Source organism: Heliconius melpomene, chromosome 13 (assembly GCF_056956725.1).
Source record: "Heliconius melpomene rosina isolate 202511_hmr_F chromosome 13, ASM5695672v1, whole genome shotgun sequence".
Taxonomy (NCBI): Eukaryota; Metazoa; Arthropoda; class Insecta; order Lepidoptera; family Nymphalidae; genus Heliconius; species Heliconius melpomene.
In genome coordinates this window covers 11,687,381-11,703,881 of record NC_140401.1, presented here as the reverse complement: position 1 = coordinate 11,703,881, position 16,501 = coordinate 11,687,381, and the positions used below count along the sequence as shown (strand labels likewise).

The window sequence follows — 16,501 nt, the reverse complement described above, 5'->3', positions numbered from 1 at the left end:
TTCCCTCTGCCTACCCTGCTATGCGCGGGATAGTTAAAAAAAACATGCTGAAGACACGTACCCAAATTGCTACAAATTTACGTAGAAACGATATGATTGACATTTGTTGTATGTAGTTTGTTATGTGTAGCTTTGCTTTGGCACGCTTATCCTCCGCCATAACCTGAGTTCCGTACAGAACTGTTTGTCCAGTGTCTGGCTAAAGGTAAACAAAATGAAATAGAGGTATTTTTTAGTTCGTAGACATGGCCATCAAGGATAGATTAGCTTTGTTTGTATAAGCTCGCATTTTTGGCTCAAGGGTAATCTTTCCATTTAGTGAATTTATGTTGTAAATTATTAATATGTCTATACATATGAATAATAAAACTGCAAAATGGTGAATTCTGTACATTGAGAATAAACTAAAAAAATACTTCTAATGGTCTTTATACAAAGTATATAACAGAAATCAAAAATATGGTTTTTGCAATTTTTGTCTGTCAGTCTGTTTACCTTAGCAAAAACTATTGGAAAGATTTGATTCGAATGGTCTATTTTAGATCTTTACTATTTTAACATATTTGATTTCGAATGTGAAATGACAATTTAAAATGTAATAAATGAAGTAACTTCGTTTTTCTCTGAAATTAGTTCATTTTGTGAATTTTCAATATCATTTTTTTAAAACAACTAATTAAAACTATTAAATCATGTATATTAAATAAAAAAATAATTTCAATTTATAAATAAACTGCTACACCTTATATCTTCCAAGATGTCATAACAACTTAATTAGCCTACTGCAACTCTTCAATCGAGAATGAGCTTTTACGAACGTCTTGGTACATAAGTTGCACAAATTAACTACAACATTGTTTTCAATACAAGTAGAGCTATATGAAACAAAATTTTTATATAAAGAGATCACGAATATCACATAACATTTTTACACCTTCAAATTTTTTCCTACATAATCAGGGTACGGCAGAAAAACCATAGCGGCAGAACTTAATGCTGCGCTTTGTCTACCAGAGTGAAGAAATGAAAATAATTTAAATATAATGAAGAATCAATTCCAAAACTATCGGGTGTACAGTCAGACACACCACTGCACTACGAAGGCCTCAAAAATATATATATCGAACGTATTTCAGATAAACAACTTTACATTTTGATTCCACATGAAACGCCGACTGTGCCAAGACTCGTAAGAGACTGTTAAAATTATAAACCACCTACATACATTAATATTTGTAATCAGAAATAATCTTTTAAGAAACTCGTCAAAGGGGGATCATGTGATCGGGTTCAAGCGACACTCTTGATACGGCGTTGCCAACTATCAAATATATACAGGTGTTTTATTTACTTAAGTTGCAAACTAAAGTTATCTATATCAGGAAATGGTTTAACTTTTAGTAAAAAGAATATATAAAATATAATTAATAATGGCTTCATGCTTTTTCCCGCTTATAGCAGCGTAGGCAGAGGAGACTAGTGTTACGACACTAAGCTCACCACACACCGTCCATTTATCTCAAAAAATAGAAAATGCTAGTTGATAGTCAGACCTCTCCACCGTGCTTTTCATCCATGGAGAAATTGAACTCTCAAAGGCGGCAGATAAAATGTACAATTATAAATTGTTTTAAAAGTTTATTTTAAAATTTTTAATATCGTTATAAGAGGCTCTTTCCCTTTGCATTTTAAAGCTCCCTGTATAACCCCATATTGTCACGTTGGGCGGTGTCGAGCGACGTCACGGCGCGTCACGCTTGCGTAACGGCGGGACGACGTATTTATTTAGAGGCGGTCATTTGCAAATAGCCGTGTGTCAATGTATTTATAGATACACTCGAGTAGGTCACCTGTGCTGAAATTTTTTAGCTTCGTTAGTGCTCTTTGGTATGTATCTTAATTGTGTTCAATTTAATTGTACTCAAAAAGAGGTAGAAAGATAGATAGATTGTATTCGTAGTAATATGTACGTAATATTGTGTGCTAGACGCCGGAATTTAACGCCGCACTCTGTCTAAATAGATGAGGGACGTCTGTATTATAAATATTAATATTTCTACACAAGAGCTGCGTTGGACACACTGATATCATGAGGTTTCCATAATTAAATCAATATAGTAATACTAGAATATTAGTTACCTATATAAAAAAAGCTTCACGTTCGTCAATCACGTCAATTTTAAAAACACTGCGTCTTGATTGACAAAACTCTACGCTGCGCCTTGTCTGACATGACAGGGAAATGAAAATAATTTAAATATAATCATTCAATGAGAATAGAACCTACACGCGCCAGTCACACGTTGTTTCACTGTGCCACGACGGCTACAACTGATAATAAAATATATACAAGGAAAAAACAGATAAATAGATAAAAATAAAATAAATTTTACTACTTCATCATGTACGTATTTTTCATGTCAAGGGCGGAAAGGTAATTTGTATTGATATATTTAAACAAAAAATATAATTCTTTAATGTTTTCATATTTTTCTAATACAAAGCATATACAGTTTTATAATTGTTTTACGCTTCTACATTATAAGTATAGAAGTTATTTTACATTTAATTTATTGTTATACGTTTATCGTTTTCTATAGTTTTTTATAATAACTTTTAAGAATACTTTCATTTTTTTATATAAAAAGTAGATAACTACCTAATACCTTTTTTCTGTATAAATCTGCCGTTTTATACTAAACTTACAAACAAAAAAGAATTAAAATATATTTGAATAAAAAAAAAGCCAATTTCATATATCACTATAAAACAGAAAGCCATACATCATTACTGTGAACCGTTCCAAAAGATATACAAACACGACGATCATTAACTATGAAAGTTGTCGAGTGGTATACCTCTAAAACCAATTTAAAAATGAGTAACAGCCGGCCAATAATAATAATAAAAAACGGTGTGATGACAACGCGGCAAAATTATTAAATTCACGTAAATCTTATACGTACAGTAAATATAAGATAAAAGTTACTGGCACTCTACCAACTTTCGCAACTTCTGATGGGTTAATCTTAACTTTTATATATGGTGTTTGGACAAACGGACAGATGGTATATAAATATTATATTAAATTGACATCAAGGGAATTAATTATATATGCTTAGTGTCAGTTGATGTCTTATTTTTTTATTTTATAACATGAAGAGAGACCGATGCCCACGGAATGGTTTTCATCGGAAAATAAAATTTCCTAATACTAGTTCCGCTTAATTTTCTGCGTTTTTTCCACACCTTAGCGCTAGGTTTCTGCTTATCCAACTATAAGCACGCAAGCAGTAAAATTTAGGATCGCACTATGATATTTAATAAGAGGAAATCAGATATTTTTTCTGCTTCACACTTTACATAACGGTGTAGACAAAAAGAACATTGAGTCAAGTCCGTGTAAATTGAGATATTGAGTTGTGGAACTCGACGGTTGTGGGTTCGATTTCCATTCGGGGAAATGAATATATATTGTTAGAAACTATTGGAAATATTAAATAAAGTGGGAAAGGTAATGAATTAAAACAAGGCTTCAAATAATTATTAAACAACCAAAGGGAATTATCTAGCAGTCTAATAACAGTATCTGGTTCTAAAGAATCCATCGGGCAGAGTGACGTTAGCGATCCTTTTCTTTCGGTCGTCGTTGACAGCCCATAAAAGTGCCAGCCAGTAATTAGAGTCGTTCTTATATAACCTCTATGGTCATTATTTGATTATTTCTAACAATATTTAATATTTTAACTTCCTCGTTCTGTTAACGAGGTAAAGGTTCCCTCTGCCAAAGATGAGCAAAAAATGATAATAATTCATTCGCCTGAGTGAGAAACGAACCAACAACCATCGCGTTTACACTCAAACACTGTATATTTATAAATATAAATAATAACACATCTTCGAACGGAGTCACGTGTAAATCCTATTGAATGTAGCGAAGTGTATATTTTACGACAATTTCATGAAAGCTACAATGTTATTTTTACATGCATTTTACGATATTATGATATATTTTTGCACTTTCCTTTAGTAATGGTCGCGTATCCGTGTACCGGAAACTTCGCTCAGCGGACGTTTAAGTGTTTATAGGTTTTCGCTGGAGCGAAGCAAACTCAATGACTCAAACTTTTCGAGTTTTACTGAGTAATGTTGTTGGACTTGAGTGAAAAAGTGACACCGTGGCGACAAGTTTAATCATAAAAAATATTTATATTTAGATTTAAGTTTATTTAATTACGTGATTTAAAAGCCACAAATTTATTTAAATGCTATTATCATCAATTCTATCTTGCTATCAAAAGTAACTTAAATACCAATTTGTCTGACAATATAAGTAAATGTAATTTACGTTTTCAATCTATGTAAAACTCTTTTCTTACTGAGTGACTTACAGAAACGCACAGACAAAACTAGTGGAAATTAGAAAGTTGAAGTTTGACATGAAGGTAGGTTTGGGACTGTATGGGCACTTAGGAAGGACTTCTCGAAATTCCAACAGAAACGGGAAAAATAATTACCGCTATGCTTTGTTTTTAACCGACTTCTGTAAGTAAAGGAGGTTATCAATTCGACTGTATTTTTTTTTTTTTTTTTTATGTTTGTTACCTCATAACTTTTGACTGGGTGAACCGATTTTGATATTTTTTTTTTATTTGAAAGGTGAAGCTTCCCGAATGGTCCCATTTTTTTTTGGTCCATGTCTGACAATGGTATCCATGAGAAAATCACATAAGTCTTAAATTTGCATTAGGTATGTGGGCGACAAATAGACGAATAACTCAATGTCGCGCGAACCGATTTTGATAATTCTTTTTTTATTTGAAAGAATACACTTCAAGGATAATTTGGTGAAAGTTTGGTTAGTTTCCGATTATGTAATCCGGTGAAAATTGAGAAAGTTTGTATTTTTTTGGTAAATTAATTTATGTTACCAGAAATGAAAATATTTGATTCCCACAACTGAAAATTGGACACAGACTCGTCGCACAGTCTGAGTAATTATTATTTATAAAACAAAACTAACCTTCAGGTATTTTAATGGTAGTACCCAAGTTGAGTTGCTGTAGCCTCGCCAAGGCGGCTTGCTGCAGCGCCCTCCTCTCAACTTCGGTGAGAGTGAGCAGAGAGGTGTCAGCCAGCCGCACGCACCGCCCGCCGCCGTCTGTCCAGCAACAACTGCCCTGCACAACGCGTTACGTCATCACACCAGAGATAAGATATCCTACTAATATTATAATTGGATGGATGGATCACGCGAAAACTATTGAACACGTTTAGATGTAATATTACTGTAGGCAATATAACTTATTCACCAGAATAACGCACAGTTCATGTAAAGATTTTGTATAATATAATGATAAGTTAAAGCGGGTGAAACCGCGCCTGAGTTGATGTCAAATTGTTCTGAGAACTTTTAGTTTTAAACTTGTTAGCTTTCGACTGTTTTCTGCAAGGGAAAACAGAGGGAACCTAGTGTTAAAATATTCATATATATAACGAACACATGAGTATGACACATGACACATTATAAGTATGTGAAGTAACCGTCCGCAAATTTAGTGGAGTTATGTATCGATTAACGTGATGTAATATAGCCGGCCTTTATAATGGCTATCCAACACAAAAATATTAATATAAAACTACAACTCTTCAGCTTTACAATATTCGTATAGGAATCTAGATGGTCTAGTAGTAAAGATATACTGTTAAAGGCAATAAGGATTTACAATTCTTGAATAAAAGCTTTATTTATTAAGTTTTCTGTCAGTTTTCGTGCAATTTTTATAGAAACTATTGGATGTAATAAAAATCTACTAATTGTAGAGGAATGGCGGCAAACTTAACATCCTTGTATCTGACGTTTCGCGAGTAAGTTTAATATTTTTCAAGTATTTGGATCAGAGAGTTAATAGCGTAGAACTGACATGTAAGGTTCTTGAGAGGTGTAAGGGAGTATGAAGAGAGAATTCCCCGAAATTCCCAGAAACACGGGAAAAAACGGGATTTTGTAGTCCACGCAGACAAAGTTGCGTGTTAGGACTTGCTATTTACATATTTTATACGAAACAGAAATGAATTTAAACGTTAGCCACACCTGTGAAATACTTGAAGCCTATTTCACGATAAGTATAATATTTTTTCAAGTATGTATTCAGATCAAAGAGCAAATAACGTAGAGCTGGTATTAACGAAGTAGGTGTGAAACCGTTATCGTTACCAGACCATCGTTAATGTCACGACAGAATAGTGTTTCGCATAAATATTACGTACGTACCGTTTGAGAGTCTTATAAAGTTTATATTAATGGGTAATGGGTATATGGGGACGGCCCACGCTCTTTCGGTTTTAACAAATTTTAGGTTGTGGTTAGTCGACTTAAAAATTTTGTTATAAATTGATTTATTTTTAGTTTCACGGTAAGCACACGGAAATTTGTGTCGTTGTCCCCTTTTCACCTGAACTTGGGTACCGCGGTTTGTCTGTAAATGTTCAAAAATCCCGCTTTTCACCGGGGGAAAATCAAAATCGCAATCAGTCATCAAAACTAGTTAAATAAAAGTGGCAAAAGAGAAACAACATAAACATATTTTGATAAATTTGAAGTCTCTTTTCTCATCCAGCTACTCCGAAAGGAAATAAAATATATCTCTTTCTACGATTTGAATTTTTTCTATTATATCTTTTCTAAATAAACAAAGAATAGAAGAAACTGAACTAAATAACTAAAGAATAGCCTGTCACTAATCAAACGTGCAGTGGAAAAACTCACTGTGACTCAAAAACTCGTGATACATACATATGTTTTGTCTGAAAGCTCGCCCACATTCAGTTTTAGTGGAGCATAGTCAATGCAGTGTTTGTTTTTATTGATCACTGACTCGTTGTCATGGCTAAATTCTAATTTTAAAATTATTATTAATTTTGTATCAACTAATTAGAGAATTTACAGGTGTTTGTAATTTCTTTTTAATAATTACCCTAAATATGGTGGATAAAGCATCAGGCTCATAGTAGCGATATAATGACTTTTTTCTGCATTTATGTAAAGAATTAATTTCAACAAAAATTATTTGTTATAAAATATTTATAATAATTTCGTGGACTTTTTTAATATTATGTACGACATGTACGCAAAGATTATATATTTATAGACAGTAAACTGTCTACACATGCATAAACTGTCAACTTTTTAAGACACGAAACTTTTTAAGCACCCGTGCGAAGTTGGAGTGGGTCGCTAGTAGTTTAATAAAGTCCGCGAGGTTGAAACTAAGCTTTGTATTTAGAAGACAATATGAATTAAAAAAATTGTTTAGTTTAGTATATAATCTGATAACAAAGATTATGTTATATTTAAGTATGTAAAAAGCTATGTAAGCTTTTTATCGAGATGGGACCTAGTGTTTAAGCACTCATCAACGCCGCGATTTTCTTCCGAAGAACAGGGACAGTTAAATTAGACAGGTATATTCATAACAGAGGCGGGATGAGTTATCTGGATAATATAAAAATATATAAAAATGTAGATTTGAATAGAAAGTTAAGCGTAGCGGAAACTGAACCTGCTCTTTATATGTTTCTATATATTTTTCTTTTTCTTTGAGCATCAATTGACATTAGAAATAATTATTTGATTTCTTGTATTATTCTTATAAGGCTATGTTATAGATTGTCAGGTGAGTATTATGTAGACAATAAATAAGCTTTTATACTTAGCATATTAATTATTTTACTATAAAAAGGAAATATAATTTTAATTTTCCTTAAAAGTTAGGAAAAACGTACAGGACGTTTCACTTTCTTTAGTGTGTAAATAGCATTTAAAAATGTTAATATATATTATAATACAGCATTTTTAAAAAAATAAATTTACAAAATATAATATTTATAATAGTTTTGCTTTTATTAAATATAATTTATAACCATTGAGGCTGTCATATAAACGACATTTTCCAGCAAATAAAATTAGCTTTCATCGGTTCCGCAACCACGGGAACCGTGATCACCATCTAATTAACAGTAGAGTTATTGGTGCGTCAACAAATAAATGAATCTGCGTACGAACATCAAAGTCTTGTGTGAAATATGTGTATATAATATATATGCAAGGTATTTTGTTTTAAGAAATTATAAAAAATATATTAATGTTGCTTATTATTTTGTGATTTTTTACTTTGGTCGTCATCACTTCTTTTAATACTCTACATGGAAAACTTCATATTTTCAAGTCCAGCTGTTTAGATTGTGCGTTGTCTGTCTGTTACGGAAGAGCTTCAAGAATTCGGTGAAAAATAGAAAATGGAAGTGTCTTAATGGGGGATAGAGTGTCTTAACACTAAGTTTCCAGGTCCCCTTTGCCTACTCTGCTTTGACCGAAATACACTATGAAGCTATTAAGAATAGATTATTAATATATTAAGAAAAACATTATCGACAGAGAAAACATTAAAAACTACCTCTTCTACATCGCAACACGCATGTGAGAGTCATATTGTATTATTAAATATTTGTTCTGTGTATGTTAGTATTATTATGTGTGTACATAATTACGCGTTTATCAGTTATCTAATCATCATGGGACAGTATCTGCCAAGAGTCAGGTGACCAATTAATTTTCCAAAAATAATTATTTATATTTATTTCTTACTTAAAATAAATAATATACGGAATTTCAAAACCAATAAGTAAGTTTAACAAATTGCTGAACTTCTTTCGGATAAATCTATTGTTCAAAGATATTTTTAGGTGCAGAGTATATTGGAGAAAAGAATTATTTAAGAATTAGCTTCATGCTGGAGCCTTCATAAAAGCAGTAGGCAGGCAGCAGTTGTAGGTATAGTGAACCTCGTGTTAAGTGGGCATCAAACCCATAACGTCACGTTTATACTCAGCCGACACACCACTGCGCCACGAAGACTTCAATCTTATATACTTAACTGTTTGTAGGCAAACAGACTCTATCAACAAACCAGTCTGCTCTTTTCTTGCAGAAAAATAACATTAACGTTAAGTATTCAGACAAATACTATGTAGATATTAAACAAAATAGAACGTAGATTAGAAGGTTAATAGCAAAGAAGCGTGTTATGTAAATAATCAAAATATTAGCTGAATCTGGATCCACCGGCGTTCCACGTGTAACGAACTACCTACGTGAGTGATAAATAGAAACGAAATGCGCTTTGCACTTTACAAAAGTAGAGAAATTGTTGCGGTTGATTAAACTTTTACTAAGTAAGTAAGGAACTTACTTTAGATTTCATTCCCCTGTGATGTGAGGTGGATGGGTTTAATTAATGTATTTAATTAGTGAACTTCTCGTATTTTATAGACGAACGGGAACACCTCCACTTTCAAGACATTGCTTGTTGAGCGGCGGAATTTAACGGCGTCGCTTGTCTACCGGAACGATGAATTAAAAATAATTAAAATATATTGCCCCGAGTGGAGATAGAACCCACGAACATAAACGTTCACGTCAGACAATGTCATGCTACTCCACGAAGGCATTAATTTCATTATGATTTATTTATAAATTGTAAAAACTTTCTTTTTTAACCTGGGAACTTACTGTTATGTGTTATTCTACACAAAAAAAATAAAAATATTTGAGAAAATGTATAAAAATTTGAACGTAGCAGGACTCGAACCCGTGAATCACATCCAAGGGACTGAACTTTCTATTTACAATGATCACGTTCAGTTAGACACGCTCCAGTTACGCTACGCCCGCGTCTACGTTTGTATTAACAAAGTGTTCAAATTATTATTAATTTATTGCAATGTGTTAACGCATGTCGTGTTATATATAAATTATATATATACCTATTTATTTATTAATATAAATATATATTTATTTACTTTATTTAACGACTTTATAAGCTTTATATTAAATTTTGTACTAACAGTATTTTAATTTAGTAAACTTCTTTTTCTAGACGACAAATCACAAGAAAATTGATTTTTTCAGAATATTTTTTCAGTTTTTTACTGTATATACTCCTTTTTTGGTAGACGACGGCATTGAGATTTGTTAATCAACACGCAATGACTCGGATTTTTTTATTTAAAGGTGAGGTTAATGTTGTTAGACTTACTAGCCTTTAATAACGACATCGAATGAGGGAGGAGGAGGATTCTCTGTCCCTCAGAAATAGCAAACACTACGTGGCTGCTTGAGATCTTAGAAAATGGGTAACGAAGTGTCTTACACCAAGTTCCCAATGACCTGCTATGATGCAAAGCTCCTATTTTGTAACCTTTTTTATAGATTTTCTTTTCGCTTTCCTGGCGTGTCGAATATGTAATATATTCACAGGATAGGTAAAGACAATATAGCAGTAAATCACTGTAATCGTTACACATTTTCATCTCATTTAAAATACAAATTAAAATTTTGCAATATTTGCTCAGATTATTACTTTACGTACACATTCTTTTCGTGATCAAACAAATTGTTATGTTTTCTTGTAAGTATTGTAGTTTGTAATTTAAAATGGCTACAGTTTACGGGTAGTTGTATTTTAATTTTACGAGTTCTATACAACTTTTTAATTTGAACTAACGCCAAGATAAAGAAATAAATTAGTAAGTATATAATATTGTATGTAGATATTGCTTGATAAAAACAGCTATTTAGACCGTTTTAAGAAAGATACCACAATAAAAAGCGTTTTAAGAAAGATACCACAATAGAAAGAGTCTGGTTGGTTGAACGAGCTAATGTCAGAAAGTACTTGTTTGATTTGAAAAATCTTTTTTGTGTTGGAAGAGGAGGCTAGACATCACGTTAATGATTTCAATGTAACCCTGTGTACGTTTCGGACACTTAGAATATGTCATCTGTCATATATACATCTCTTAGTCATACCATGCGAGCGAAGCCGCAGGTAAAAGATAGTTATATAAATATAATAAAATATTATTAAACTTGAAATTCTTGTAAACAAACAATAAAATATGAGAAATCATACAAATGTATGACTGCAACATGAAAAAATGTTGTCGTTTCACATTTGTAAAGCACATATTTATTTAGGTTACGCGGTGAAAAATGAGTATTGATGTTCAGATTGTTTTCAACAATTCCAGATTTTTTGCTTAGCGTTTTTTTTAGTGTATTATTAGTCATCAAGGCACACCTATTCATTTGCATTCTTGCGTCTAAACAAAACAATGTGCGAATACAAATGTGCTCAAAATTCTGTGGGTCAAATTGTGGGTCAGTATAAATCTAAACAACAATATAAGGTTATGATAGAGTGCTTTGCGACTGACCTGAGGAGTCCAGGCGGCTGCGACACGGCTGGAAGACCGACTTCGTGTGCGCCACAGCCGCTTGCTGACACTCTGCACCACACTGCTCGAAGACCGCGACTTCTGCATGCCACCTGTAGGTGAAGCCACAGGTGTTGCAGTTCTGCCTAACAGAGTTGACAGAAACGAGTGCGACTGAGAGGGAGACGGTGGCGATGTTGGCGTTGACACTACAGAAGCAAACTGTAAGTCTTTATAATTCAAAATCCAAGAATCTTCAGTTTGGCAGCCCTTGTGCGGCCCGTCATCATCTACTTCACCGGGCTGACGTGGTTTTATATTTCGAAGATTTTTATCGTAGTTTATGCGCTTGAAGCGATCAGCCTTATCAGCATCTACACTCTTTTTTCGAGCCATCCTTAAATACCGCTTAATAGTATCGCTGACTGATTGTGATACATCATCATGGTCCACACTAGACCGGCGTCTTGGACGCCTCTCCGGTGGTGGACTTGTGGGGCTAGTTGGAACAGTAGCTGCTTCCAATTTTTCTTTATATGCTCGCTCGAGCTCGAGCAAGACCTCATCTGGAATAGGATTAGTCTGCGTGCCGACATCGATACCAATTTCTTCCGATGATTCCCCATAGACTTCAATAAGAGGAGGTGGAGACATCGGTGGTGTTTGATAATAATAATTATCCTCATCGGTAAACTTTGAACTACCAAAACCTCGACTTCGAAATACGCTACGTGAATTCGTTGCACCGACACCGACGGAGGGCCCAAATCCACCTGAACCCCCGCCGCTACTACCACCACCACTCCTACCACCACGATATGGCTTCGTTTTACGAAGATCATGATACAGTTTTTTTAATAAATTCCTATCATTTAATAAATCTTGCACTGTATTATCTCTGTTAGATGATCTATGATAATACCTGCCGAGGTTCTCATACAAGATTCTTTGCGCAGGATCTCCATCGGACTCAGAAGGACCACGTTCAGATTGTCGCTTGAGATAATTTCTTAATGCTTGTAAAAGCTCCTCTGACTCAGAAAGCTTTTGGGCCGCCTTTTCATCGTCAATTTTCAGGTACTTGCGTAGTAAGTCAACTAACACTCCATCATCATCTTCCGCAGGTACTGAACGAGGAGATGAATTTTTGAATGCGGTATTAAAAGAGGACGATGGCAAGCTAGAAGAGGACGGAGAAGGCGGTGGCGCTGCGAAAAAGTCTCGCCGTAGCTTTGCAATATCAAAGCGTCCACCTGACGTGTGAGGTATAAAGAGCTCGGTGGGTCTCACGGGTGGCGGAGGTGCGTCATCCGATGGCGAACGAGCCCGCACTGATCCACCACGCGGCCGCTTCTTGCGACGCGGGCGCGGCAGCACTCCCGGGTACGAGCTCTTCCGCCACAGCAGGAACCGCGGCTCGCGCTGACAGACCTCCTGGAAGTAGGCCTCGATGCGCGGCACGTCGTCGGGCCGGTTCTGCACACCTTCCGGGATTAGGCGGCGACCGGCATCCGACATGTACTTCCAGGTCTTGCGCGTGAGCAGCCATCGCTCGCGCGGCTTGTCGCGGCGGCGGACCGCCTTGGTCATGGGGTCTGCGAGGTCGAGCCGCGCGGGGCGGCGGCGCTCCATGCCGGCGTCGGGCGCGCGGGGCTCGCTCGCATGTCGCGGCCTCGGCGCGCGCACCTGCCCGCGCGAAACTGAACGTTCCACCGCACCGTTCGAAATATTATGCGCCGAAATAGACGTCCGGTAATAGAGCGGCCGTGAACTGAATATAGGGAGAGCGCGAGCGGCGGCGCGAGCACGGCGCGGCGCGGCGCGGACTGCGCGCTGCGTAAACAAACGCGCGCCCACGCCGGCACCGCGACTGCGCCTGCGCCTGCGCCTCGCCGCCCTTAGACGCAGAGCAATCATATCATTTCTAAAGTGTCATTAAGTTCTTGTTCCAAGTATTGTTACTTTTATATTTCAGCTTAGTTTTTTGGTTTTATTAATTTATAATATTTTTTTTTCTTTTTATGGTAGACTAGTGGACCCGGACGCGGCTACGCCTGCTTGAACTTTAAGAATATTTTCGCGTCGGTCATACTATGTCGCTCGGAGGCTAGATTATTTCGAATCAGTGACATCTCCTTAATTATTTATTAGAATGTCACACAGTAAACTATAATTTCAATTCATCTAGATAAAATGCTAAATGTGACTATATATCACAATAATATATCAAAATATAGAATATCAAAATGTCGCGGTAACGGTCGCGTAGCGACGCGACGCTTGTTATTAACATGGCAGAATAAATTGCATGTCAAATTAGAAAGTACTTTAAAATATATTAGTTTATATGTGTAATGTAATGTTATATAACCTATAGCACTTCTGAAGAATGCAGCTTTGATACAAAACAAAAACAAAGTAAATCGGACCAGTAGATCCAGAGATCTTAGCGTTCAAACAAACAAACAAACAAACAAAACAAACTCTTCCGCTTTATTATATTAGTATAGACTAGTATAGATTTAATTAAAATATAATAAAAACCGGTTATGTGTAAGGTTTACGGGATATAGATATTTATTTATATATTGGCGTATTAGTTTCATAATTGTAGGGTCAACGGAAGGTACAACTTATAAAAGTCGACAAACTTAAGTTTGCACTCATTTTGTATGATATATACTACTGATAAGTGATATATATCATATATAGTCAATAGTACGATTGCATATTACAAACCATACCCAAAACGAATGGAATAATCCAATATCGAAATCGAATCCAAAATAATTAATCGAATATGGAATGAAATTGAGAACCTTTTCCTTGTTTTGAAAGCCTGTTAAAAATACATTTTTATCACAAACAAATGCAGATTTATTATAAGTAAAGATATGGATTGCTATATATTTGCAGACAAACTCATGCTGTTGAGTTCATTCAAATGCTGATAACTTTTTTTTTGTGAACCGATTTTGATGAAACAAACTTTACATGTTGAGTTAAAATAAAGCAATTGATGAAAGTTTTAAGTAAATCGGTTCAGTACTTTCAGAGATAAGCGTAACCATATATACAGACAGATAGACACAAGAAATTTAAAAATATATATTTTGGCTTTCTGTTATTCTTCTTAAGTGTCCCTCTATCCATTTCAGTCAAAAATAAATGTACAAAGTATTTTTACTGTTTTATTATATATAGAGATATAGATTTTGATTACACGGCCAATTTCTTATAAAATGTAACAAAATCGATGCACAAACACTTGTGGGTCATAATCAGAAAAAGTGTACATTTTGTGTCTTTTCTTGTCCCGCTACTTTGAATGCGTTTTAAAAATACAATTTTAAAAATAATTTAAATATTTTGCCATTTACGATAAATTTACTTATTAACTTAAAGATTTTTGTAATATTTTAAATGTATTATGGCTATTAATAGTATTTTTTGTTAGTTGCAAAAAACTTTTCAAAATGCTTCCATACAATTTTTCGTGTCCCATTCACCACTTTACTTTTTAAAAATTGATTTGTTACGAATGTTTATGGTTTTATTTGATTTCAGATATGTTTATATTACTTTACTTTATGCAAAATATTAAACAAAAGTACTTTTATTGATATATTATTTAATACATAATATATATGAATTAAGTAAATTTGTCCCAAAATATTGTCTTTTTTGTTACTCAGGGCTAGTAACGTACAATTAAATTATGAATGCAATTATTTTGGATGGTATTTAATATTAGTTTTTATTGTGGCACCATTATTGTAAAAGTCAATGCTGTCGTAGCTACAACAAGTAGTGTTCTCGCAGCAGTAGAGGGGTTCAAATGTTTTAGAGGGAATATGTAAAATTACATCTCAGGGTTATAAACGGCTTTTATTTTGGTAAGTATTCTATAATTTCGTTTTCTTGTTTATGTTATTTGCTTCTTTTTACAAAATCTCAAAAAAGAACTTCAGTGCTTACACATGCAACACGTGGCTTATGAGCAAATATTTAAAAAGGTTAGAATTTCTCAGACTTTATTCTCAATTGCGTTATATTTCGTTACGTAACGAAACTGAGAAAATATGAAGCCTAGTTCATAATTACGTTACCATCGGAAGATATGTATATAAAAAAAAATTGCTGGCATATGAAAAAAATAATTGGTGACTTTTGATAACGTAAAGTAACCAAAAATAATGATTTTTAAGTTTTTTGCCTGTTTGCTTGTTTGTCTAATGTGTTTGTGCACGCTTATCTCAGAAACGGCTTAACCGATTTAGTTAAAAACATTTTTTTATTCTTCCTGAAATTAGTTGTGATTTTGTAATTACTATTTTTTTCTCTGGAGATAGTGAATTAATAAATATGTAGTTCAAGTGGGTGAAGCTTTTATTTAAAAACAAATACGTTCTGTACTAGCGTTGTTAAAGATCTAAACAATAAACATAAAATATTATTAAATATCTATTGATAAATATTTTTTTATTTTCAGTAAGCGTCATGGCTCCTATGTCAAATGCTGAAACACATAAAAGATATAGAGAACGTCTTAAAAAGACCAATCCTATTAAATATGAAGATATGCGGAATAAACACTTACAAAGAATTAAACTTAATTCCCGTGATAACGACTCAAATTTTGATATATTTTAAAGTGGATTTAATTTTATCATTAACTTTGTGATCTCTAACTAGAAATAGAAGTTTATTACGTTACGAACTAGCATTATTATATTGTTAATATTGTCACTTTGTTATGTTTTCTTACATTTATAATCTGTTAATTCAACGATTGAATCTTTAAAATTTTAATTTATGTCTCATTAAATAAGAACAACAGTAGTTTTATTCGTATAATATCCTTACTTTGTTGTGTATAATGCCTTATATCATCAGTTTCGTAACAAACATTATCAGTGTTGTTACTTATCAGTTACGTTACGAATTCGAAAATGTCCACTTTTCTGATTATGACTCTTGTATCTTTTGATCGCGTTAACTTAGATACCTGATTTTGCCTGTGCTTTAATGGCCTGGAAATATTAAATGGTCTCTGCAGTCGGACAACAAAGTGATCCTATAAAGGTACCGTTTTTACCTTTAGAGGTACGGATCCATTAAGAATAAATCCAAATTAAAACAATGTACTAATAATTATAAAAAAGTAGCGTAATTATATATTTCATTGACAAATTTACATTACATTTACCCATGAAGCTACTAG

The 16,501-nt window shown here is 34.0% G+C and overlaps 1 protein-coding gene across 2 annotated transcripts in view; it reads right to left on the bottom strand.

Moving 5' to 3' along the window:
- RhoGAP102A (Rho GTPase activating protein at 102A) overlaps positions 1-13,124 on the bottom strand; it is a 37,944-nt gene extending 24,820 nt beyond the window's left edge. The window contains exons 1-2 of one of the 2 annotated variants that reach the window (XM_085196430.1): positions 11,278-13,124; positions 5,024-5,180 (exon numbers count right to left, since the gene is read on the bottom strand). In XM_085196430.1, the coding sequence (XP_085052556.1) occupies positions 5,024-5,180; positions 11,278-12,909 (1,789 nt within the window). In that variant the 5' untranslated portion in view covers positions 12,910-13,124. The remainder of the gene's footprint in view (positions 1-5,023; positions 5,181-11,277) is intronic. The other variant, XM_085196429.1, reaches the window with a different exon arrangement.
- Positions 13,125-16,501: the final 3,377 nt, after the last annotated feature.